Raw genomic sequence first — 27,154 nt, forward strand, 5'->3', positions numbered from 1 at the left:
CTAACTTTTCTATGCTGGTTTTGGCTGGGATAGAGTTAATTTTCTTCATAGTAGCTAGTATGGGGCTATGTTTTGGATTTGTGCTGGAAACAGTGCTGATAACACAGGGATGTTTTCGTTATTACTGAGCAGTGCTTACACAGAGTCAGGGTGTTTTCTGCTTCTCACAACGCCCCACCAGCGAGTAGCCTGGGGGTGCACAAGGAGGGGAAGTTCATATTCTATCATCAGGGGCTACCTTGAGCTACTGCAGGTAGAGCATGCAGGATTCAGAATGTACACTTCTCAACATTTTGAAAAGCAGCACTATTTTAGTATCTTTAACATGCATGCTCCCATTAATATGGATGGCTCTCACATCATCTTCATATTTCTCAAATACAGAAGGTAATTTCCTTTATTACCAGCACAGTCTTCCCCCTCTTGCCCCTGCTATCACTACCACCTTCAGGCAGTAAATACTGACACTAGGCCAAGGAGGCTGATGAATATCTAGTATACCTGTGTTTGATTTTTCCTTGCACACAGCTGGGCTGGTTTACTGTGCCTAGCTCTTGAGTCCTCTAAGTTAGTCTTGTTTTCCACAGAGTTTTCTCACTTGTTCTAATAGCAAATAAGCTATCTGAACAGAAATGCATCTTCTCTTGTAAATTCAGTGGAAGGTTCCATATAGAATTACATAAATGGAATATATTTATTACATTTTCTGTGATATTTTCACTTGTTTCAAGAATATTCAGGCTCCGTTCTTTTTCTCCAGGCCAGACCTGTTAGAAGTGCTGGCAGTGCTGCTCATCACCGATTTTGCATTCCTTTAAACTCATGCTGGGCTCCTGCTATATATGTGGGCTTTATTAATACTGTTTAACATCTCAGGTTGCATGTTCTGAAGAGAACCATCCTCTGCCTACCCACAACAGCAAAAATAGTGCAAGCTGCTTCTTTTATCACAGCAACATAACTCCATTTTGACCTAAAGAAAACATGCTAACCAAAATAGCTATGCAGTAAGTATGTATTGATATCTCTTTCCACAGTTAATATAAGAAAGTAAACATATTTACATGACTGGGTACTAGAAAAGATCAAAGTGACTGGGTTTAACTGGCTGGCTCCAAATATATATCCTAAACAGTTTTCATTTCCCTCACTACTTAAGGATTTCTTTAAAGGGGAAATGCACTTTACCTGTACAAATCTGAAAGCAATACCACTGGTATCAACAGGAGGATGGGGTTTTAAGGTCCACTTGTCAAAAAAGCCATGAACGGGAATAATAACCCAGATACAGACTGAGAGGGGCTCTTTTTTCTATTAGTCCTATTCAAGTTCCTGTACCATGAGGGCTATAAAGGAGTCAGCTGTACAGAGATAACAGAGCAGCCTCCTAATGGCTTTTGGTAACTACCACACTGGGCTAAGCAGATGAGTCACCTGGATATCTAGAACTCCAAATTCCAGTCCCAATTCTATGAACCATGCAAACCAGCAATTAAGGTCATCTTTAATGAACCAAAAAGGTCTACAACAACTTTTCCAAGTTTTTTTGTTGTTGGTTTTTTTTTTTTTTAAAAACCTACTCTACTCAGCTTTGGTCCCTTGCCTGCACACCTCTGTCACAGTGTATTGTCTATGCTCCCTCACTTACTAAAATCTTCCTGAAAATCTGCCACAGTAACTAACCAGTGCAGCATTTAAGAGTGAAAAGGATGAGGAACAGCCTGGCTATCAATAAACTGCCACTTTATGCTTTGAATGGTTGGCCTGGATTTTAAAAGAATTACTGAATTGGCCAAGTAATGCTCTCCTGCCCTGCAAAATTTGTAGTCATACATTGTAGAATTGTTTAATTATGGACAGATATACATCCAGCCTGAGTGCCACGCAAGTATCTTAGGAGCAGTGCAACTGATGCACATGATATAAATATTTTAGCAAGTGCAAATATTAATAATTCTTATCAACAGAAGTAATCTAGCACATACTGCTTGGGAGCATAACAGAGCTATTTCTCTCTAGAATTATACAGTGATAAGATACAATATGAAGGCCACTTAAAACACACTCACAGAGGGAAAGAATTTTAAAAAAGCAAATTATTTCATTAGCACAAATATTAAACAACATATGTAGAGGATGTCTTGGTTAAGGAAAAGAAACGCTGTATCATTACTACTGTCACATCAGAAAAAAACAATTTTATATTTGTCAGGTAAACATGGTGAACTCATTAAGAACCTTTCCTGAGAACTGAAAGAACCATATATCCCATGCTCCCCATTCATGCAACATATAAATTACATTAACCCCTGCTCTTGCTTTTCAAGCTGCATCTGGTATTAGTCTTCTGTTACAATATCATTCAATTTTTAACAAAGATCTTTCTTTAATTTACTTAAATAATTACACAGAGCTTATTCACTAATGTAATTGGAAATACTTCACTCAGATGAATTTTATGAAATTACACTATTTTATAGAAATAAACAAAACACTGCTCATTGCATGGTTAATTCCAGGAACTGAGTCTGTTAAAGCAGTATTTTATTTCAACATTAAATGTAATTTGCTTTTTTTTTCTTTTAGATACATTAATCTCTATTAATTTTATAAGTTTCCAATTAGATATTTGACTTTTGGTTTAAATTCTTCTGTGTTTTGAGTTGTTTCTCCCAATATCCTTTAGGAAGTCTCTTCTCTCTGGCTGAACATATCAATTCTCCTACCACTAACAAAGAAAGAGGACTTAATTTGAGGAGAGCCTCTGCCAAAACTGCACTAGCATTTTGGCATAATTAAAAAGGTTTTTTTAAGATATATGAAAATGCCCATGTTCAAACAATTAGAAAAGAGCAATACGCTAGTTATTTAACTCAAGTGTCATGGTAACTATATGGAGAATTGCTATTTTGCCTATTGTAGTTATTTTTTGAATAGGTAGGTGATGATGATCCAACTCTTTCCACTCCTCACTTGTACTCTCTGAGCAACACAAACCGACCTCACAGAACAAGGACTCCTACTCCCTAACTGTTGTTTTGTGACTGTGTACACCCAAGTTACCCCCCCTCAACCTGTCTGCCTCCACCCTCCATTCTGTGATGTCCCGGCACTGCCCAAGTTTCAGGGTAACACTCACTGTAACACACAGCTGCAAATTACCACTGATAGCACTAACTCGCCTCTAGCCAAGCCAGGAGCTCCCAGCTCTTGCATCTTCAGCGAAGCAAAGTGTACTTTAGAGCGACAACAACAGAAACAAAATCTAGCCTTTTCTCAGCTTGGTGGGGAGAGGGAACAAGAAAGGAAGGATGGGAGAAGAATACTTGGAATTCTGTGCAGCATGTACTAAGTTTTTCAATGAGAACAGATGCATTATACAATGCAAAATAGATTTTAAAAACAAAACACTTCCTACAATAAACAAACCATTTCAGCTTCAACAAATGATTGAACCCCAAGGGCATCTGTCTATGTCTTCCAACTAATTTAAAGATCTACATGCAAAACTCAGCATGTGGAGCACACTTGGATTTCAGTCAGGTACTTCAAGGGACTTTGGGACCATAAAAATCAGCAAATGGATTAAAGCAGTCTCAGCATAGGTTTTCGATCTCTGACAGGTATGTCTGGATTAGTCATTGAAATAATATTACTCATATCATAAGTTGATGCAAGCTATGAATGTAAGTTAGATTTTTAAATTTTATTTATTAATTTGAGAACACTGCACAAGAGGACACCACTTCATGCAAACTGGTTGTTTAAAATGTAAAAAGAGGAATTTACATTGCAACACACGAGAATGAAATAAAAAACACACGCTTAACATTCTCATTCTTCATAAGTAGTTTCCTACATCCAAAGAGACATTTTCATGATATGCCTTTTAAATTAATCCACACATGCCATATATATCTAGGTATGCTTTGGCCAACCTCAAGTACTGATCAGCATTGCCTCACAAAATAATGCAGCAGTACAAAGAGGTATCAGAGAGGAGTAAGTTGAGGTCGGGGGGGTGGGGGGGGGATGTTACTGGGGTTTTTTTAACCTTTCTTACACACTTCCTAAGGCTCCTGGGACTTGAGTTTTCATTACATAGGAATATCCCTGATATCACAACATATCACTGACCATCAAATCCCTCAATATTACTGAAAGTCAGTTGAGAGAGCTGTAATAGCAATCACACTCATCAGAACAATCTAACAGCAGGCCTCCTGCACCAGCTGAAGAACATCCTGACCGATACAAGCTAAGCTAATAAAATTAAGCATCGCATCTGCATGAAGGCTTTTGCCAGCACATGTGTGTTGCTGAGAGTGTGTGATTACTTTTTCAGTTACAAGAACACTGTGGACAGGATTGTGTCAGCTATAGATGTGACTGGAAAACCTCTTCTCCAGAAATGTCAGGAGAAGAGGATTGAAAGCATCAGGTTTCGGTTGTTGGTTTTTGTGGTTTTTAAATTGGCACCCCAGTTTAATCTCAAGCTATCAGTAATGCGGAATTCAAACAAAATACATCGTTTGTCTTCAACTCAGTTTTCTGCACAAAAAAATTTGAGAGAGGAAAATCAAACTAGCAGAGTAAATAAGGCCTCCTCCTTGCTCACAGAGATAAAGCAAGTTCTCTTCCCCTCAGATCTGTAAATCTTTTGGCCCTGGCATCTGTTGGCCCATACAACTCCAATTTATACAAACACTAGATTAACTACGTGGGTATCTCATTAGCTCATTCTAGTAGGCTAGTCACAACTGCATGCAACAGTTGGCAGGATCAGACTTTAGACACTATGAAACCCACAATCACAGTCCATTCAGCAGGAGAACCGTTTAAATATCAAAGGCTAAAAGCTAATGCTCAAAATGTAAAAGCGCAGTGGGTGGTTTCACTGTGAATTTGTCTCAGCACCACCAGGCCTTCCTGTCTCCTTTCCTGGAGTCAAGAAAGCTTATTTGGGGATATGACACTTAAGGAAAGAGAGCACTAGGGCACCTTACTGAAAAGCAGCCAAAGATATACAGTAGAATACAAAGAAAAGCCAAGGAGAATGAGATAATAGACTAACGGCAGCCAACAATAAAACTGGAAGATGGAGAGGTTACACAAATGATTAATATGATTAATAAGAAGGATGCTTCCGCTTAAAGACAGAAATAGAGGGGAGACGATAAAACAAGAGACGTAAGAAAGAAGAGGTTAACACTTGGGAGATAACAGAGAAAGAAAGGGCCAAGTGGAAAAAGGAAGACATCGATATCGTCAGTATTATCAAGCTTCCTGGTATTTCCTAAAGCCCCTACTGTTGGAGCTGTAAGAACATCAGCTTTCACTGGAGTTAGAACCTAGTCTTCATAGTTAGATACAAAAGCTATGTAACATTCCCCAACTGCTCACACACCAAAAGTAAACAAGAAGCTAAAGATTATATGAACAAAAATACTCTCCCTTTCTTAAGCTAGGCTCACGAATTCTTCGGAGTCTGACTCGTGGTTCTGAATACTCAGAGTAGGTAATACTTCAACTTCTAGTTTATTCAGTGTTATTTATTTTGCTGCTGTTTTATTTCTGTGTAAACAAGCCTGATGAAAAGTAATGAGATTGCCTGTTATAGCACTTAGGGGATATTAAAATTGCTTGTTACATTAAAATAATTAGAGAAGGATAAAGAAAATAAGAATATATTAATCACACTCCACAAAAGCCTATCTAGTATATATGAGAATCTAACCTTTGAGGAATAGAGTCCTCAAACCTACTTATAGTCCTATGATGGGTCAGAAAGTTCAACTATCAACCAAAACAATCACACTTAATGAAAATCTGTAAAAATAACTGCAGTCAGTAACTGATTAGATATTGGATATAGCCACTCTTCAGCGATTTTTGCTCATTAAGAGGAATACCACAGAATACCATGCATAGACCTTACTCTCCACAGAGCTCTTCAAAACAAAAAGTTTTCCCTTCAGTTTCTGCAAGACATCCTGCATTACCAGTCCCTAGGGTATTTAACTAAACAAGCTCTCTAATGTTTAACTAAGCTTGGCTTCGCCAAGTTTTTCTAAACTTAACTGTAATATGTTTCTTCAACTTTATGATACAACAGCGGTTTTTTTAGGGAGATAGACCTCCCCTAAATATGAAACAAATCTGTAATATAAATCAGACTAATCTCATCGGTTCCTTTCATTTAGCTCCCTTTCTTTCTACTGATGAAGTCTAGTTTCCTTTTTGGTATTCTAAAACTTTCAGAGGAGAAGGGAAGCAGCTGCACTGACCTCTTCTAGGGCTTGTCCACAAGACTTCCAAGTGTGCGTGTACAATATACACACATCTACCTACATATGTGTGGCGTACAAACATATTCTCTTTGAGACTTCTCTACAAATACATTATTTACTTTTCAAGGGTGTCTTTTTTCATATGCTTTTTATTCATGCAAATTCTTCATATCTTATCTATTGATTGCTAAATAATTAATTAGAACTAAGATACAGTATGATTGTCAGATTCTCCAAGCTGCAACAAACTTTACTAAGACAAAAATAGCTAGCTTTTTCTATATGTAACAATGCTTGCTATCTAATACTTTGAACTGAATCCATCATTTATCCAGCATCTAAAGTAAAAGCTTTATCTGTGTTGATTTACTTTTAGTCCCACAAAGTTCAAAGCTGTCTTTTTTAAATGATACTTCAGCAATTATGCCTTCAGACCCTATTGACAAACACCAAATTTTGTCCAGAAATGAAGAACAAATGAGAAACCTAAAAAGGTTAGTGTTCAAGAAATACAGATCTAATGGTAATAACATTTTTAGAAATACTTTAGGGCAATATACACTTCATTATTAAATATTATGAAGCATATTTCAAACAATGCAACAATTGAAAGGATAATTATTTACTCATAATCATACACTCTCATACCTACTTAATTCAATTTACTACATTAGAAATTGAAGGACTGTTACTTAAAAAAAAAAACAAAAACCTTAAAAATCCAAAACTGCAGGCTGTTAAAGAAAAAATAAACCCAATCAAAAAACCCCAACCCAAACCAAAAGAACCCACACACACAAACAAATAAAAAAAACTTGAAAAAGGCAGAGCAGATATTTATCTTGTCAGGCATTTATAACTTGTTCATTTTTTAACATTAATAGCCAACAGTGAATGTCTAACTAAAATAAAATGTAATACATACTGCTTTCAAAACCAAGCAAGCAATTAAAGCTAATCAAGCCACAAGTTGTTCTCATCTCACGAATGTCACATTCTTTGCAGGAAGGAAAGATGTTAAGCAAATGTCACTGTTCAAATTTTGAGAAAATTAACAACATGCAAGACAAAATGCCCAGCAACTAGGGAACCACAGCTCACTATTTCTTAGTCTGAACCCCAATGAACTGAATCAGAATGAAAAATAAAACCTTTTTAGTTCTGCTTCCTACCCTTCCTTATTTTCTACTTCTTAAAAAAAAAGGGGGGGGGAGGTGATATTCTGTAGCAGCTGTTAGCAGCTATTCACTTTGGCATTTCAAAACCTGGTAAAGGCCACTGTCAAAACTAGTATATTCAACTTGCGGAAAAATTTTTGCTAATTCCTTCTACTTTAAAATTAAGACACCAAATCTACATTAACATAATTAAAAAAAAATTTCAACGGTTTTCTCATGGAACCCAACAGTGGTTGAATGCTTTCTGTACCCTCTCCCATCCCTCAGAAAAAATCAGCTTACAGTTTACATGCCCAACATTAAACACAAAGGTTCAAAAGTACTGGCCTTGTTTTTAAAGGTGATTTTTACTTTTTAACACCACCCTCCTCTCCCAGGGAATATCCTGCATCATAAATTACTTAAAATTCATGTTAAACATTGAACAGAAAAGAATACAATTACTGACGGACTATAATTCTAATCATGCCCTTACTAAAGCTTTTTCTTTTTTGGTATCAATATAAACACAGTGCATTCAGTCAATAGCACAAGTCAAGTCTAGAAGTAGCAGCTACTATAACAGGAGCTTTGAAATAATATGTTTCTTATATTGCCATGGAGACAACTGGTCCTCACGTTCAGTGTGACTGAATGGATGGTTTAAAAAGCTTAAAATACAGATGTGATGCAAACCTCTCATCTGTCCTTTGCTTCCTCACTCTTGTCTTTCTCTGATAAGATTGTAGTTACGACACAAGTTTAGTCTAACATGGCAGTGAAGACTGGGCACAAACCAGATGCATAGTAATACATGTTTGGTTTCAGTTCCATTATTTCTCACAGTGTGGGACCACAATTTAGGTAACCAGAGATGAACACACTGGAAGAGAAAAATTACCAAACCCAAGCAGAGCACATGAAACATATCACTATCGTACTTTATTGCCCAGATTTACTGCAGAGAAGGAAAATTATAGCAGAAGAAAAGCAAGTGTTCTTGAGCAACAGAAAATAAATTTTCATATTGAAGTCATGCACAATGTCTGGACAGATGTGCCTTTGAATAGAAAACACAATTCTCCTTCACCAAGAAGGCATTAACTTAACGTTTCCAAGAGGGCATTAACTTAATGTTTGCGTGAAGAAAAATTTTGCTATTCGATGAAAGCTATTGTTACTGCTTACACTTTTGGTAGGTTTTTAATTACAGCCTAAACTGACTAGAAATTAATTTTGAGAGAAGCAGAAAAAGCTTGAAAACATCCTTCCCTTCACACTCTTTCACTTGCACAACTCCTCCCTGCCATTCACAAGTAAAGCTGGGTGAGTTAATACCAATGCCTTGTGACCTTTCATGCTGAAGTTCTCACCAGCTGATCTAACAACTTATTGCCCTTTCCCAAGCCTTTAGAATTTGGACTTTGAAAGGTTGAAATATGCAGACACAAGTTTTAAAGAACAACCACCTAAGAATTTAGAAGTTTAAAGGAAAACTAAGATCTTTAAAAGTGACTAGCAATTTTTGCAGCCATTCATTTTCAGCACTTTAAAGGGACCACAATTTAATCCGAGGTACTTGTTGCCTTACAGTAAGGTCTCCTCGCAGTGTATGTAAATACCACCATCAACAAAAAGTAAATTCTGGTAACCTTACCCCCATGGCTGTGTTACATTTTGGTAGAGGAGCTAGGAGGATCTGGACTGTAAATCCATGACTGTCACAAATTGGCTATAACAGGTTTATCTACTCCTTTAACAGAAACTTGAGTTTAATTATCTCCCTTGTTTCATGGCACGGCACTTTTAGGTACATACATGCTTGATGAAGCAGACAATGAAAGAAATGGGATGAGATCATAACCAGATAGGTACTTTCCTTTCATACCTATACCTACCAGACAGCTCTGGGACTTTCACAGAAAGCCATTGAACACGCTACTTAAGAGAGAAAATAAGGCACTTGTTAAGTGCAAGACCTGCCTAAATCAGAGAGGACTTAAATGCGGGGGTGCAGGGGCAGGAGACGTAGGTGAGGGTACAGAACAATCTTGCTACATTCCTGTTCTATGACTCCATAAGAAACAAGGACTCAGCTTCAAGAAGAAGCCAGTTAAGAAGCCTGAATTAGTGTTCAGGTAATTCTTGTGCAACTTTATCAATAAATCAGAACCCTGTGAAGTACTTGAAATATTCAAGACCTACCTAGGTTATTGGAAGAAAACAAGAACCACTAAGGAGCAGAGTATCTGCAAGGCTACTACACTGTGCCTGGGTGTATATTCAACCGCTTTTCTCCATTCAGCACAAGAAGTAGTTTCCAACAAAAGTCCAAAAATTCACAGAACTGCTATATTCCAGCAGGACTGGAACAAGACTTTTTGGATTACCCTCTTACATAGCATTTTCTCTGCATCTTATGGCAACAGAAGAAAAAGAAACAACCAAGTTAATATAGCCCTATTAAGGAAATAACAGTGTTAGAGAGCAATGGAAAAGAATTTGGGGAAAATCAGTTCCTCTTGAGAGAAAACCAGAACATAGAAAACAGGGTAAAATGTTCTGAAGGGTCTGTGGTAAAATCTGGGATAGGCATTACAATACCTTGCAATGTTGCATCTGAAAACAAAAGTGCACCTATGGAGGACTGCATGGCAGAGGCAGACAGGAAAGACTCAGAAAGTGTGCCTATAGCCTCCGTTATGCAAAGTAGTTCTGGCTTCAAGAGACAGCTCTCAGAGAGAGCAGGATAAGATGCATTTCAGTGGAATGAGCTTGGGGTAGGCCAGAGGACAGAACCAGTGAGCTGGCAGAGGGATGGAGTCACTGGAGAGCGAAGAAGTCACCAGGCATTTTGTGAAGGCTTAGAGAAATGGAAGAGAAAAGCAGGGGACAAGATAGGAAACATGTAGATGAGAAATATGGGAAAATAGGACAGAGGGTGACAGAGGAAAACAGGGAAATGTGCCTGACCATGCTAAAGAGAACAGCATAATGAAGTTTGAAGTAGGAAAGTTGGGAAGTTGAGAGGGTGCTGAGAAAACAGAGGTAGCAAAAACACTTGCAAATCACTTGCCAAATTGTGCTTTAAGAAAGCTTGTGGGAAACAGGGGTATTTAGAGAAGAATCAAAGATATCCCGGAAATATTGGCTAGTAAATATGAATAAAATGGGTTCAGTGATGCTTTGCTGAGAACAACATTCAGTAGCGAGGTTCACAGGTATACAAAACAGAAGAGAAACTAGGAATTCAGGGAGTTCCCAAATGAAGACAGAACTGCGTTCAAATGTAAGTCGAAGTCTGAAATCAGGTTGTTAAGATTCATGAAAGAGCCATTTTAGATAAGATTTCTTAAATACATTAATTATAATTTATTCTAATGTATTCTCTATCTAATAAACCCAAGGTATTTTATTCCTTCCAAGCCTTTTTCTGTTTTATATGCATAAGGATTCAAAAATAGTACTATTTAAAATTTAACCTCCAATAAACTTAAATAACATGGCAAATACATCACAAAGACAAACTAATGGATGGTAAAGTATCAGGTTTGTTTTGACATTCATTTGAAATAACAGGATTCTTCACAGTGGTCATGAATACAGCATTTAATTTTGCTTCATGCCAATAAAACCTTTATGGTTCCCTAGTATATATTACAAGGGTTTGCTCCTTTTTTTTTTTTTTTTAAGCGAAGCCAATAGCAAAATTCCACTGACTTCTATATGAAATAGATTTAACTCTCATATGTTGACCATATATATTATATTCCCATGCCTATGTTGTAATGGCATTCCTATATTCTGTACATTTTCAGAATGATATATCACAACTCCATTACTTCTATTGCTTCCATCCTTCAGCTCATTTTATTCTCCTATTTCAGTGTACAACCTGGTTCACTTATTTTCATCCCTCCTGTTCATGATCTTCTGTTTTTCTTCTTATCTCTGCCATCTCCACAGATAATACTCCTTTGCCCTATCATATTTTCCCATTCCTACATTCTTAAGCCACTCCAGATCTGTGGCTATGCCCTTATGCCTTTAGTTTCCAAGCTTTCATTTCCAGGATTCTGTGGCTCAGTCTTGAAATCACCCCAGGAGGTTTGAACACCCCACGTCCATTAAATTTAACAAAATATCAAAATCCTTAGGCTGAAAATATTGCCTCTAATTCTAAATACAATAAATTCAGAAAAAAAATGCAACTCTCTTTCTTATGAAAGCCAAGCCAAGGTCAAGCAATCAGATAAGAACACAGCCACAACACCAGAAGCTTAATAAACACTGTATGCCTTTGCTAGAACCTTTCCCATCTTTGCTGACTGCCAAGATATTCATCTGTAGCTAGAAGCATTCCCCTCCCCAACCAGTTCACATCTGTTTAGTAGCGAACATATTTCTGCAGTCTGGATAAAATAACCTATTTCCTGCAGATCTCTGTAATTGCTGAAGAGAAGCCAGAACCAAATTCTCAGCCTCATTTAAAAAAAAAAAAAAAATCTTTTTAATTTGTGGTAACTTTTCAACTGCCAGTGAGGATCAAAACAGAAATGCGAAAACACCAACATCCCAAACACTGGATTAAATTCTTGTTGGGACTAAACAGAATTTTTTTTTTATTTTTTTTTAAATTCTGGTTTGCTATACAGTTTTGTAAATGCAACCTTTTAGCTACATCTTCTATGTAAAATGAGTCTGGAGTTTTAAACTTTCTTACTGAAAAGATACAGGGTTGCTGGAGCTTTTTCCACAGCAGTACACACACAGTGTACAGAAATTTAATACTATGCAATGAAATTCAGCTTGCAGGACAGATGCTTCCTTGAATAGTAATTGCAATTTTAAAGCTTCTGAACTGTAAATCTGAGATAAGCCAAGGCTTTTTGGATGCTCATCTGAACCTGAACTCCAGACAATATGAAGTTCACACATCACTAGTAATTAAACAATGCAGTGTTTTCTACTTCAGAATTGCTGTCAAAGAGATGAGAGCTCTCATTACAAATGCTGTGGTATTACTTATTTGAATTTTAAAAGAAGTTCAAAGAACAGGAGGTTTATAGAGATAGAACTTTTACTGAGACAAATACTGCTATCAGAAGGAAAACAGGAAGGAAAAATGCAAAGGAGGAAATACAAACAGGGATGTTCCCTGTTTAATTACCATGCCATGAGGGTTGACATCTCTGTTCCAGGACTGTAACCTGAGAATCCCAAAGTGATCCAGCACACCCAGACAGCAATAAAGCAGCAGCTGGTAGCAGCTTCACCTGATGTTTACAAATGACCTGTGGTACGAACTGGAGTGACCAAAAAGTCTCCTTCCCCAAATACTTACACTAAAAAGAAACATGGCAGGTGGTCAGATCCTGACCATTCTAGGAAACAGAGAAAAGCAGTAGGTCAGAAAAAACTATCTGGGAGATTTTATAACAGGTCTGAATAGCACTAATTTTCTAAAAGGCGGAGATTTTACATTCTACAGGAATGACCTGGTTACAAGAGAACCAGTGCAGATTCTTCTGCACTGAAGAGTGACATCACTCCTGGTTCATATTTGCCTAGACTAACATAGAACTGCTAACACAACTTTATGCATCACTTCAGAAAACAGCAGTGGAGAACCACACGTAATTTTTTTCAGAATGGAAACTTTACCAGACTAAGGAAAATGTCATTAATCCAAAAGTTGTTCTGTTTCTCTAATCTCAGCTAGGCCTTAGATCTCCTCCTATGTGGCTTCCCACTCAGGCCTGTATGTGTATCCATGAAAGAATGCATGTATGCAATTGTCTACATTTCATGGCAACTGCACATATAGTTTGCTTAGCCCACCTTACACTGCTGACAAAATTCCTGTAGAGTTGCTTCACTGCAAGGCCATCATGTCAGCATCAGAAAGAAATTAGAACAAGCCCATAACCATTATCATCTTGTTACTGACTACGGCTCTGAAGCAGTTAAAGTGCTCCTTTCCTCCCTTCTGCTTTCCTTCTATTCTGATGTTGCTGAAAACAGAATATGATCAAATGTCAGCAATTTAGATACATTAAATGGAAAATACATGAAAAAAAGGTTACTGAGAATATGACCAGGTACTAAGATCATAACACACACACACTTTTCCCAGTCTAACATACATACAACAAACCTTTTTCAAAAATGTATGCAAGACTCAGCTCTTATTCCAAACACACAGAGACAGATTTTAATTTTTACGAAGCATGTCAACCCATATCTTCTATTTTGACAGATGTGGCACTAAATATCTCTTCATTGACTATTCCAACCAAAATGTGGGCAACAGCACATCTGAAGCCAGATTGTACAATATTTTGTCTGGTTGTCTGGTTTCCACAGAAGTGTGGATAGGCATCAGTGATTCAAGGCCATTCACCACCTTTTGCTCCTGTTAAAAAAGGGCAACGCAAATGTGCCTAAATTAGCTGAGTGGGCAGAGAAAAAGTAAGTACCAGCACACCTACATGATTCCCTGTACAGTCAGAGCCTTGTTAGTGTTTATGAAGGGGGAAAAATGTGGAGCATTTCTTCTTATTGCATGTATTTAAAATGCCAGAGTTCTTCCTCAGGTAAAGTCTTTTCATTATTTTAAGAAAGCCTGAGGTGTTCACCCAGTGTTTCATCACGAGGAATAAAAAGAACACAAAAACACCCAAGGTGGCCACACAAAATGCAGAGACCGCTCATGAATTTTTGTGAGTGAAGAGATACAGATCACCAGACACCTACAATACGGTATGGTGTCTTTAACCTTAAATCTTTCAAATACAAGAGTCAGGATAGAAAAAGATACATTCCACTGGTTTTCTGATTCTTTCCTATGAAGATATAATTTTGTCATAGGTTTAACTGACATTCTTCCAATTCAGACAGTGTGATCACATGATATGCTACATACATCCATCTTCTAAGCTGAATGTTATTTAGCTCTTCATGAGCTATCGATATCTCATATGTAGGTAGAAAAGTCATAGATTTCCTAATATTTCTCAGCCCATCTCCATGTTTTGCATAGCATATGAGCAGTGTTTATAATGGGACTTCCAACATGCTGTTGTGAGCACGTAGAGGTTCAGGTGGGACATCCAAATGCATCAACCAGTTGTGCTAATGAGAAACAGTTTTGTTTTTATTATTTCATATTTCAAATTAAAATGCTTTTAAATATTACCTGTCTTCATATTTAGTTTTATTACATGTCAGTCAGACTTCAAAATAACAGCAAGAGAACAATAAAAGTCACGAAAAAAATTGTTCTCTTTAGTTTTACAATGCACTGGAAATCTGATTTTTAAATACTTTTAACACGACTCACACAGCCATTACAATATAGTCACCTTTTTCATCCTTTGATTCTCTTAATATAAATAAAAATAAATCTAATAGTACAAATACATACAATTCAAAATCTGTATTAATTTCACCTCTGATTCTACAGTGTATTGTAAATAATTCTATGCTGAAGTGTGTTCAAAATCCTCAAGAAAATAGTAAAAAAAAATTTAAGAACTTTTCAGCCTAAAGCATTTGAATTAAACCTGCAATAGCAAAGCTTTCAGAGCTACCATAGCATAACAGTGGATGAAGCTATCATCTGCCATGGTCCAATATTCACTGAAAGCTGCTAAATTCAAATAGATGCTTATGCTATAAATAATAGGAAACGTGTCATCTGTGAGCATTTCCCAGCAGGCCAAAGGTATCACACCCACTGATGTATTCAAGCAAGATCCACTAACCACTCTTAAACTTGAAAAGCCATTTAAATTTCATTTGAAATACTCCATATATCCCCAACTGAGTCACTCCTATTTCTCCTCCCTGATAGGCTGATTTTAGCAGAGGCTAATTACATTCTAAAGACAATTTTAATTCAATCACATCTTAATCCTCACAAACACATTCAAGCACACACCTAGCCCTGGGCCACAAGATCAAAGGTGGTAGTATTGGGTGGAGTGGAGGGGGTAGAGGGACAGAGAGAAGGAAGAGGTTTTCTACATGCAGCACTATATTTGGCATTAGCCAATGTTTTTAGACAGTCCGTTTCTTCAACATCAAATTCAGGCAAGTACAATTTGATGATGTCTTTTGGTAACTGGCTGGTTTTCATCTTTGTTTTTCCCCTAGATACCATTGTCTATGAATGTGTCAACATTTCTTGCCTATGATCAGCCCACGATAAGTTACTGTGGAGTACATCATGAACTGCTTGCTCACAAGCCCTATGACTCGAATAACCAGGAAGAAACAGTGGAAACACACCTAGAAACTGATCTGGATCTGAGCACAATAACAACAACAGCACGAATCAAGGAACACAGTCAGCAACTGGCTTAACTGGGGGAGGGTTTGTTGTCTTTATTTTTTTTCCTGTAGCAGAGGCTGCAACCAAATTCTATGTAGTATCATGGACAGAAGTGAGAAGACATAGCATTATGGATTCTAGGATCCCTGTTCAAATTAAAAATGAATCACAAAGATTAATTGTTTCAAGTCTACAATTTGTAATTAGTTAAGTTGTGCGGTATTTTTTTGACTTCGGAGTATGACCCTTAAAGTGAATCTTTTTCAAAACTCATCCTACCTACCTGTATAAACTGTACAGATGTAATGTATTTTTCATATTGTAAAGTTTCAATTACCAAGAACAGCTGGTATGTACAGTACCATAATTTAATTACATCTTACTTTACAAGTTTCAGTTTCTAAGGTTTCAAATTAACAAAAGTTATTTCTTGTGTTATTAAGTTACTCTGTTTTGTAGGGATCATTTTGTTACTGCTTTTGTGCCCAGAAAACTTTATTCTAAAATTCTGTCCTTTGCAGAATATGCACCGTTTTTACCGTGTTTAATGTGTAGAATTTTATCTACTGGTTCCAGAAGTAATGTATTAACCAAAAGGAGGGTTTAACTATTCAGACTTCTAAGAAATTCTTGAAATACCTAGCCAAGTTTTCTTATAAATGAAAATCAAAAAAATTTTAACAATTCTCAAACTTACCTGTTGCCTTGAAATACAGCCTGATTTTGTAAAGTCTCACTGTTCTTCAAGACAATATGGACAGGAGACTTCAATAGGCAGCTGTCTTTACAAAATCTGCTGTGAAAGTATAGCCTGCCAAATCAGGCATTTGTATTTCTACTTAAAGACAAATGGGCCCAAAACCTACTTCTGTCAAAGATGGCTGCTGACAGAAGTGGCAACAGAAACAAGCCCTTGGAGTTACACTACTCCTAGAATGTAAAATCTTACTCAAATGTAAGAAACCTCTACTTCACTGAAAAATACAGTAATTCGGACCAAATGGTAAAGGTTAATAGTCCTTTAACATTATGATACATCAAGTTAACAAAAAAACCCCAAAACCTTTAAAAACAAAAAAAATGTAGTATTAAGTCTTTAACAATTACTACATTGCTTATTTGTCTACCATTTAATATCTGGATTGAAGCATTCTTATATCCCATTCTTCCGTTTTAAATCTTCAGGACTTCTCAATGCTGTATGAGAATAACTTTTATAATACTACCCTCATGGTGTAATCACAAAAGATTACAGAAATTAGAAATACATTATATCATGCCGACTTGGTGAAATATAAAAGAGAACACGAGCCTTCCAAAATATAGGAGAAAAAAGTTTCATATGGTGAAGCAACTTTTTTATAATAAAGAGAAATTATATAACCACAAATCTATTTTTCTGAATGTTTATCCCACCATATTTTCGTGTAGCTTCAAAGCAGAAGACTGAAATTTAAAATTACAGTTCAACTGTTTGTACAAAATACAAAGCAATTATAATGAAAAATAGCTTCAAAATATTGTTAACAAATGAATCTGCATTCACTATCTTTAAGTGGAAACAAAGTGTCAAAACAGAATACATTGTATTGGTTATTTATTTAGCATCTTAGATTTTGTAACATATTTTGCATAAATTATTTGCTATTCAAAACATTACTTGCCTTTTTAAGACTCATCTTAAACCTCCACACTTCAGTTTCTTATTTCTTTACTACATGGGCTCTTGAATTTCCCGTCATCTTCTACAGTGCTGGAATTTTACTATGCACAGTTTGAAAATACATTTTTCTAATTATAAAATGAAACCAAAAATGCAGGTGTCATTCTGGAGTCAAGTGACTTTTGTACTGCAGGAAGAAGTTAACTGCTTCATTTCAAAGTTGTTTTTAAGGTTTAATGTTTAGGCATTCTGGTCATAAGACCTGAGCTGTTAGGATCAAATACCATCCTCCCAAAAGACTATTTCAGTTATTCTTACTCTGTCCTTCCTATTCTTTACCTTGACCCACTGCCCTCAAATATTTATGGTGTGTGAATGTGGTCCTGGCACTGATGCAGTTACTCAAAACGCACAAATATTCAAAGGCTTCATGTACTTCTAATTTATGGAGAACTGTACAATGTGAATATTTTCAATGTTAGACACTCTAATGAACTTAGGCTAAGGAACATGATAAAATATTTTCTTATGCCAAGAGACAGAAAATCTTTTTGACATATCTGGTTAAACAAGCACAACTGGGTATATATTCACATACACACAAACATTTCTGCTTTTGTTTCTTTTCCTCAATAACGAAGCATACATTAATGAATCTGGTTTGTCTTGGACCTCTCCTGAAAGACTTGTAGTTTCAGACCAACATATCAATAGACAAATGGTAGAATAGCAGGGTCACAGAAGTAGCAGCGATTCTGCACCTCACAGGTCTGCTATACTATGACATTCAACTTCCTGTGCTTTTGTAGTGCCAGGCCCCCTGTAACGCCAATGGGCCACTCCAGGGCTCTGAAAGACAGATATGACATCCCAGGGCCCAAAGCAGCAGTGAAATACATGCCCACCCCAAATCTAAAGTGTTAAAACATACGTTTCCATACATATAACTGGATACCATTTTTTTAATGGACTACATCAACCCAAAATGTACTAATCTCAACAAGATGGATGGATGTCTTCAAGAAAACTAGATGGCAGGTAGGTACCTTCCCTAAAAAATCAGTATCATGAAAAAAAATCTAGGTTAAGCTAACCCAAACAAGGACTCACTCCTAAAGTCCTATGTTAGTGTGTGTACACCTGCTTTCCAACAGATTATTGCCAGCTATGTACTGACTTGGAGTGCACAGAAATAGTAACTGCTCTTGTTCTGTGGACAAAACAAAAACATATCACCTAATAAAGCCCCAGTCTTCTAAGCTACAAGTTAGCAAGAAAAAGTAGGCTGAGCCTATGGGTTCAAATATTTATTTACAGAGGGTCACTTTCATATATCATTTTGCTTTGCAATAAGATCCATAAACCAGAAATAGAGGTAGCCAACAGCATCAAACTCAGTCTTTCAGTTAAGTGACACCGCCATACACTGGGAGATCATTTTATCAAGAAAAAGCTAGGTGAATTCATTATGCTTGCAAAATACAAACTGATAGATAGTATAACCTCTACCAATAAAAAACCCAGACAATATTAAAAATAAATCTAGCTACAAGCAACAATTCACACCATCCATCAGTGGATCATGCTTGTACCACTATTTACAGGGCTGAAACAGCCATTAGGAAATTGAGCACAAGTATCTGAATGGAGGTCCTATCTAAAGAAGAAGTTACATGGGAAGATTAATGATTAATCTGACAAATTACTGCATAGGTCTCATGAAAGTATATAAAAAAATAACAAACACCAAAATAACATCTATACAAGAAAGCAAATGACTGTTTCAATTTAAAAATGATCAGAATTTGCAGTATAAGGCATTGTACAAGCTATTTGCAAGGGATCCGAGAGCTACCACTAACAAAAAAAAATGTATACACAGTTTTCAGAGATACGTGGCAAATATCAGACTTCTTTTGGCAACATACAACAAACAGAAAATGTACCAGCCTTAGTTGTGTACTAGCTTGCTTTACTGACAGCCGCTCAATTTCTTCTCCTCTCTCAAGGCATTTTTTATCTCTTACTGTTATTTCCAATCCTCAGATTGGACAAGAAAACAAATTGTGCAAAACCCATGACTTTAATGGTAAAAAAACCAAAGCAAAACTGCAAGAGTGTCCTGGTTTAACCCCAGTCAGCAACTAAGCACCACGCAACCACTCACTCACTGCCCCCCACCCAGTGGGATGGGGGAGAAAATCGGGAAAAGAAGTAAAACTCATGGGTTGAGATAAAAACAGTTTAATAGAACAGAAAAGAAGAAACTAATAATGATAATGATAACACTAATAAAATGACAACAGTAATAATGAAAGGATTGGAATATACAAATGATGCACAGTGCAATTGCTCACCACCTGCCGATCAACGCCCAGTTACTCCCCAAGCGGCGATCCCCCCGACCCCACTCCCCCCAGTTTCTATACTAGATGTGACGTCACATGGTATGGAATACCCTGTTGGCCACTTTGGGTCAGCTGCCCTGGCTCTGTCCCATTCCAACTTCTTGTGTCCTCCAGCTTTCTCACTGGCTGGGCATCAGAAGCTGAAAAATCCTTGACTTTAGACTAAACATTACTTAGCATCAACTGAAAACATCAGTGTTATCAACATTCTTCTCATACCTAACTCAAAAACATAGCACTGTACCAGCTACTAGGAAGACAATTAACTCTATCCCAGCTGAAACCAGGACAAAGAGCAACACCAATGAGTAGAAAAAAAAAGCCAGGATTCCAGTATCAATGGAACTGTAATAAATTCTGGAAATTGCTTTATTAGCAATGTAGGTAATCAAAGATGGTTAATGTAAGCAAATTACATGATCATGTATAGTGTCAAATACAAGCAGCTGTATTTAGTTCCCAATTGGTGTAGTAGAAATAGTCTGCTGAACAGGTGAGAAAGAACAGTTCAACTCATGTTCCCTAACCTGATCCTCCTCTCTTAAGGGAAATATCTTTTTGCTCCAGACTTTTGCATGGGTCTCAGGGGCTTGGGCTTCCAGAAGGCAAATCTTAACTGTAAAGGCATAAATACCTGTAAATCTATATAATAATGGTTTCACTTGGTCAGATCAAAGGCACATCTAAGGCTTGATAAGCTGTCTCCAACAGCAGCTGAAAGATGAAACCCAAAGAAGAACTAAGGAACGGGGCAAGCACACAGCAGTATTTCCCCAGAATGCCCCTATAGTTCGTAACAATTTGTAGGTCAGGGACTTACTGAGCCAAATGTGGTGTCTTAATAGGCCCTCTTTGAATGTGTCCATGGCTTCTCTGAAGCCATATAAATTTGTAACATTCACAAGTCCTGCAGAAAGTAAATTTACTTTGACAAGAAAAGCTGCCTCTTTTCTTTGTTCTAGTAGAAATGAATGATAGAGTAGTGTAATAATAACACTTTTCACTTCCATTTTTGACACAGAAATATGATTATCACGTAATTAATAATGACAGGCTGACAACTTCCAGGTAGCTTGAATAACATCCATCCAGTCTATCTAAAGTACAGACATTACCTGAAACCCTGTAGATTTAATTATCAGATTTCCCTTGGGGGATGGTGGGGGTGTCTTAAAATCAAGATTCGGCTCACCAGAAAGCAGAATATTTTTTCAGCTTTCTCAAGTCCATCACAATGGTAAACAAAAAATAATCCTGTTTCTCAGAAAGTACTGCAAAACACTTTTCAACATAGAAGGACACACATGAAGCTCTTATTAGATACAAGTTTGACTGTATGATCCATATTTAAAAGCAGATGTTCATTAAATTCCTAAAAAAAATTCTAACATTTAAGTGAATTAATAGTTCTATTATAAAGTAACAAGGCCAAATTCCATTTTCCTGCTCTACCTAATTATAGAATCTGATTAATTTTAATTATAAAGTTTCAGAATAAATCAACGTGAACATCATCAGAGTTCATGATTAATGTTATTTTAATGAACACCTAAGGAATTAACATTTTGGCACTAGAACCTTGCCAAGAATTTTTATGTAAGCTGAAGTGCAGTGTGTACAACTGTGAAAATCCCACATAGCATGGAGCTTATATTCTACTTTATCAACATCAATTTTGTATGTAAATAACTCATTCTTAAAACTGTCTCTTTAGATGGTTAACTACAAAGGAGCACCTGCTGTGTAACAGCAAATGAGCCTGCAACATGGAATTCATTATACCCAGTCCTGTTACATTAAAGCTCTAATACATTCATAATAGTGGACACTTCAGTGTCACCACTATAGACATGATACATGTAACGATAATAATATACAAGTGAGCATTAATTAATGTTGCACTAGTATGGAACTTCTTTGGATTAACATTAACATTTGATGATTGCCTTATTAATTGCCTTAGGTCAACTGACATAAACAGTATGGATGTTATTATCATAAACACTAAAGGAATTTAAAATGTTCACTTATATAAGAATATGTTTTTTCCAGCTTTCAGAGAGAGTACCTTCCACTTCGTATTCCATAAGAAACAGACTTTTTAAGGTGGATGCAATTCAGCAATGGTTGTATCTACAATCTAATCAAGTGATTGCACCAATGAAACGTATTTCAAAGTCAAATAATTCAAACATTTTCTAGACTAATTCTGTGCTGCTTAGACAACAAAAACTCATCAACTAGGGATGAGAACACTCATTAAAAGAAAATGATGTGTCCCTCCAGCACTGTGCACTTCAATAATTTCAGTAGTTTTATACAAGAGTATGTCATAAATGAGGCATGGAAAGCCAATAACTGAACCATTCATATTGAATACATTTTGTTGTCATTTATTCTTTCAAAAGAAATAACAAAACTGATTTATTTTTCTAGTAATAATGATGCACCTCCCTTTTACATCTTGCTGTTGGTAACTTTATTTTTAAAGAACCTGTAAACTCACACAATTAGTATACACTTCTACTATCCACAAGCCTTATACTCATTTTCAGGAAAGGAAAAAATACAGCTATCAATAGTATATCTGAATATGCAAATAAGATTCATCAAGATTTTTTTGTCTTCTGCTTTAGCATTATCTAGACAGTTCATATTTCTCCTCCTTATACTTCTGCAACTTGCCTCTTTCTCCAAGTTCTAACTGTCACAATTGAGAATGCCAGAAATAAAAAATAAAATAAAAAAAAAAAAAAATTCAGGCTGAGTTACTGGAGGGAAAAAAAACCCCAGTGTTAAATGCCTTTCAGGTTTCCATCTCCAGAGTTGAACAGGTTTGCTGCCTACTGAAGTTTGTCTTACTTAAGGGCCTTTTACTTCGCCACTAGATCTCGCAAATATAAACTCATAAATATGCTAATACTATAACGCGCTTATAAAAATCAACCTTTTTTTTTTCATTCTACCACTACACAAGGTGGTGCTGGTTTTTGGTTTTGTTTTTTTTAATCTCTTTACACCCTAAAGCCTTGAATACATATGATTAATAGATGTCAGTATAAACTGTCCTAATTCCACCTTCATCAAGTGATTACAACACAAACTTTCAAAGTGGAACTGGAAGGGGTGACCATGATGTCCTCCCCATCTCAAAGCAAAACCAACTTTACTATAATAGATGCTTCTCTAACTTTTTCAAAAACCTTCAGCCTCTGGGGAACACAGTATCTACATCAATCTGTATCCAAGCTTAAATATTCTTATTATTAGAATATTTTTCCTTATGCCTAACCTAATTGCTACTTGTAGCTGTTGAAGGTCTACACCCATACATGCCATGGCCACAATGAAAAATGCCATACAGGTTACTACTGACTGCAAGTTTCATGATGTTTTAAGAGAAGAAACAATGATATTTGCCAAAATTTTAGGTTTCAGACAGACAGATGCACTCCTTGTGAAGATGACCAGTACATTTAAATATATATAATTTTTTTTTTTTAAATTGTATGCTTAAATAGGAATGGAGTTAGTGAACCTGATTGGAAATAAGCATTATTTATTAAATTTCTATTTCCATTTTTAAGACGTTGTAATTCGTAAGATTTGCAAGACAGGATTCATAATCCTGTCTACTGTCTGGCTTAAATATAGCCATTTCTATGCTACTTTTTTCCTGAAGCTTTCTTCCATTTCTTTATTTCTTTGAATAACTTCTTGAATCTACAAAGAATCTTGCAGAAGATACCTGGATCCCAAATATGCATAAAGATCTGCCTCTGTTTTGCACTGCAGGATCAATCTCATGGTTTAAATTTAAAATAACAACTCAAATATGAATTGCTGCCAGTCTCTCCTCCCATATTCACAAGCTTTGGCACTTGTTCATTTTTTTCTTCCCTACTTGCATGCATTTTCCCTCAGAATTTTTGAAGTTCCACATTTTCTTTAGCAAAGAAATTAAGAAACTCACTGAAATTAAGAACTGATTTCAGATCATTTATACTGCTAAATTATAATCTAAGATTCCTTCATGTAATATGCAAGTATCTCTACTAAAAAAACAAAATTATTTTTAGAAAAAGAATAAATGAATATGTGCTTGTGGAAATAAGCATTAATGGCCTATTATAAGACTTCAAGTTTTTCTTTTACAAAATTTGGGGCGGGGGGCGGGATTTATGCAGGGACATTGCTAATACCACAAAAAACCCAATAGTTACTGGAATAAAACACTTACATTGCTAGCTAAAACTTCAAGTGGTTTAAATGCAGAGATAATTCAGTGTTACTGCCAAAAGAGGATGTAAAGAAAGGGGATATAAACATCACAGATGCGACTATGTTACGCTGCAGGAACAAAAAAATATATTCTCAAAAATTATACTTAGCTAGAATAGAAGATATTTAAGGCTGGTTTTTAAAAGAAGGTACAGGCTAAGAAGGCACTAAATAAAATAGGAGATGAGAAGGATTAAATTTAAGTCTGGACTGAATACACTCAGGCAAACAATCTGATAATGAAAAAGGCTTCTGCCTTCCTCCCAAATGAAAAACGTTTTATTTCCATTTTCTCCAGTACTAAATATCTTCTGCATATCTGAGTAAGCAGTAAGACAGTATCCAAATGTAAATCATTAAGAAGGATAAAAAAGCTGGCCTTATATACCTGAACTAAAAGGAGTAACTGACCACAGAGAAAAAGACAAGTCCCACATATGCAAACATTTAAATCTCAATTCTCTAACTGCTCTGGGAGGAAAATAACTAACTACACTAGAGCGTCAATCAAGTGCTTTTATGTTAAAAATAACTTATTGCTAATGACCTGTTTCATCTAAGAAGACTTTAGGGAAACCAAGGGAAGTGCAAAAGTAAATCAAAGGCAGAATTATTAAAAAATAAATAAATAAACAGTAATATCCATAAGGACACCAAAATATTGCTCGTATGAAAATTAATTCAATTACATGGGGAAATGAGGACATACAATGCTGCCTATCAAAAGCAGAGGTCTGCTATGCTTTAGTGGAATATTTTTCCATTAACATCACAGTTTCCAAGACTCAGTTATAAACGTAACCTTGGAAAAAAATTTAAAAAATAAGCAAGCATTATAAAAGGAAAATCTTTAACATATACATTGTAGCATCAACAGGTCAAATAAGCTGAACTAGTATGAGTTGCTGTATAAGTTTACTGTCTAACTGAAGAGATAAAAAAGCAAACCAGCAATTAAGAATGAAGGTCAAATGTGCTAAGTACCAGTAACAATTCTTGAGATTCTTACAGTCATTTCTCACACAAAGCCAGTATCTCCATTAAAGTTGTCCAAAAAAGAATCAGCATTTCACTGAAAAACATCTTCTCCTATGCCACAAACTTTAGGAAATACATCCAACTAGGAAAAAAATTAATTCTATCTATACAGGAGAAGGGGTAGATGTGTAAAATGGAGAAAGAAAGAAGAGAAAACAGTAAGAGAAAGCGACATAAAAAGACAGAAGTGATTCAACGATGAAGGACTTGACAAAACTGTGTAACTGGTCATTATGGTAACAGATTAAGATAAGCAAGTAAACAGGAAGTAATGAAAATGGAAGGCACAAATTAAGCTGCTCATTCATATTGACTGGTCCCAAATCAGATTTAATCTTCTGGGGAAGGGGAGTGAACACAATGACTTCTAGATTCAACAAGCTATCTACCTCATCTGCCATGGCAGTAAAAATAGGTGAATGAGATGTTATGTTACATCAGAAGGATTGGATAGTAACACTATATACATATATAAAGACAATACTATCTGAATTGATGTTACCTTTTCAGCTCGAATACTTCATTCTGTTTGGACATGTCAAGGTATATCCATTATTTTTCTTCTGACAGAAATGGCTTTTCCTTTGCAGCAGTAACTCTCAAAAGAATTAGTTTTAAAAAAATGCATTTTTCACCTTTAGTAAAAGCACACTAAAACCGTAAAATACTCTGCTCCCAAAATTCTTATAAAAATAAGAGCTTTGCAATCAGATATACTTGATTTAAAGGTAATGAAGCACGTTTTGTGGGCTGCAGAACCTTATAAATCTTTTCTGATTTCTTTTGGGGTAGAGGGAAAAGGGGAATTGTTGAAGGAAAAGATGATAGATTACATTTGCCTGTGGGTAATAAGGCTTCCTACAAGGACAAATGGCATACTATGAATAATTACATGCAGTTTGAGGCCAAAAGAGACATAAAGAGTCTAGGCCTGGTCAGAAATTTTGGCTGCCACAAAGTACTGATAAAAAATGCGTCAGGAAAACAGGATGAATTCACACTATTTTTCAACATTTTTTCTTTTACTGATTTGCTTAGCTTAAACAGCAGGTCAAACCGCAATTTCTTCCTTCTGCTTTGCAGAAATTCTTCCATCTTGCATAATGAATGTCAATAGAAAAAAAGTAATAGCCAAACTGCATAGAGAGAATGTCAAAACACCAAAAACACAGCACAATTCCAATAAACGAGAGATATAACCAGGACTGTATTTTAACAAAAATATTGAGTATATTTGTCAAAAAGTGTTTATAAGACACTACAATAAACATGGGTGTTTGGCAATATAGGCAACAACAAAAAGCACAGCATGAAATATTCAACACAGATGACACTTTTAAAAAAAATTATTAAGACCCCCTTCCCCCCCACCCCCTTTAATTTTACCAGATGTTACACAGCTGAGCTTACATCCACAGAGATGAGCTTAACTCCTTGAAACAAGATGATATTCTGGCTCCATTAAAGTCAGTTGAAGTTCCACCATTGGCTTTAGAGGATTTGACCTTTTAAAGTAGTGGGATTTTTACACTTCTACAGATGATAGTCAGGAGGCAGCAATGGATACAAGAATGAGTGTTTTATGTAGCTCAGTTTGACAAAGGCAATAGCCAAAACACACTAGCCAATCTCATAATTAAATACTTACCTGCAGCCTTCTCAGATATTTCCTATACTTGAAAGAATACTTTATGAGAGGGTAACTCCTTCCTTCTCATACTGAAAAAACCAACTCATCCATATAGTGATTTAAAAATTTAAATGTTATGTGTCACTGAGAAGCAGCTATTAGGAGCCACCCAGAGACCGCCCCCCTCTTGACCAGAATCTTCTCCACCTTCTCCTTAAGAGGATCAAAAAGACACTGAATCAAAGCTATGCTTTACTGCAACACAATTCTAAAGAGAGGAAAAGCTGTCCTGCTGGATAAAAGAAACTAAAAATCAAAGTGTTAGTCAGCCAATCCCTCCCTTGCTCATCAC

General features: G+C 36.2%; 2 protein-coding genes across 5 annotated transcripts in view; one reads left to right on the top strand and one right to left on the bottom strand.

Moving 5' to 3' along the window:
* The window catches only part of LRRTM3 (leucine rich repeat transmembrane neuronal 3), a 91,258-nt gene extending 75,301 nt beyond the window's left edge, over window positions 1–15,957 (top strand). For both annotated transcript variants that reach the window (XM_052799305.1, XM_052799304.1), the window contains one exon: window positions 15,605–15,957. In XM_052799305.1, the coding sequence (XP_052655265.1) occupies window positions 15,605–15,814 (210 nt within the window). In that variant the 3' untranslated portion in view covers window positions 15,815–15,957. The remainder of the gene's footprint in view (window positions 1–15,604) is intronic.
* The window catches only part of CTNNA3 (catenin alpha 3), a 568,565-nt gene that overhangs the window by 402,650 nt on the left and 138,761 nt on the right, over window positions 1–27,154 (bottom strand). The gene's annotated exons all lie outside the window — the stretch shown is intronic.

This window comes from Harpia harpyja, chromosome 10 (assembly GCF_026419915.1).
Source record: "Harpia harpyja isolate bHarHar1 chromosome 10, bHarHar1 primary haplotype, whole genome shotgun sequence".
Lineage (NCBI taxonomy): Eukaryota > Metazoa > Chordata > Aves > Accipitriformes > Accipitridae > Harpia > Harpia harpyja.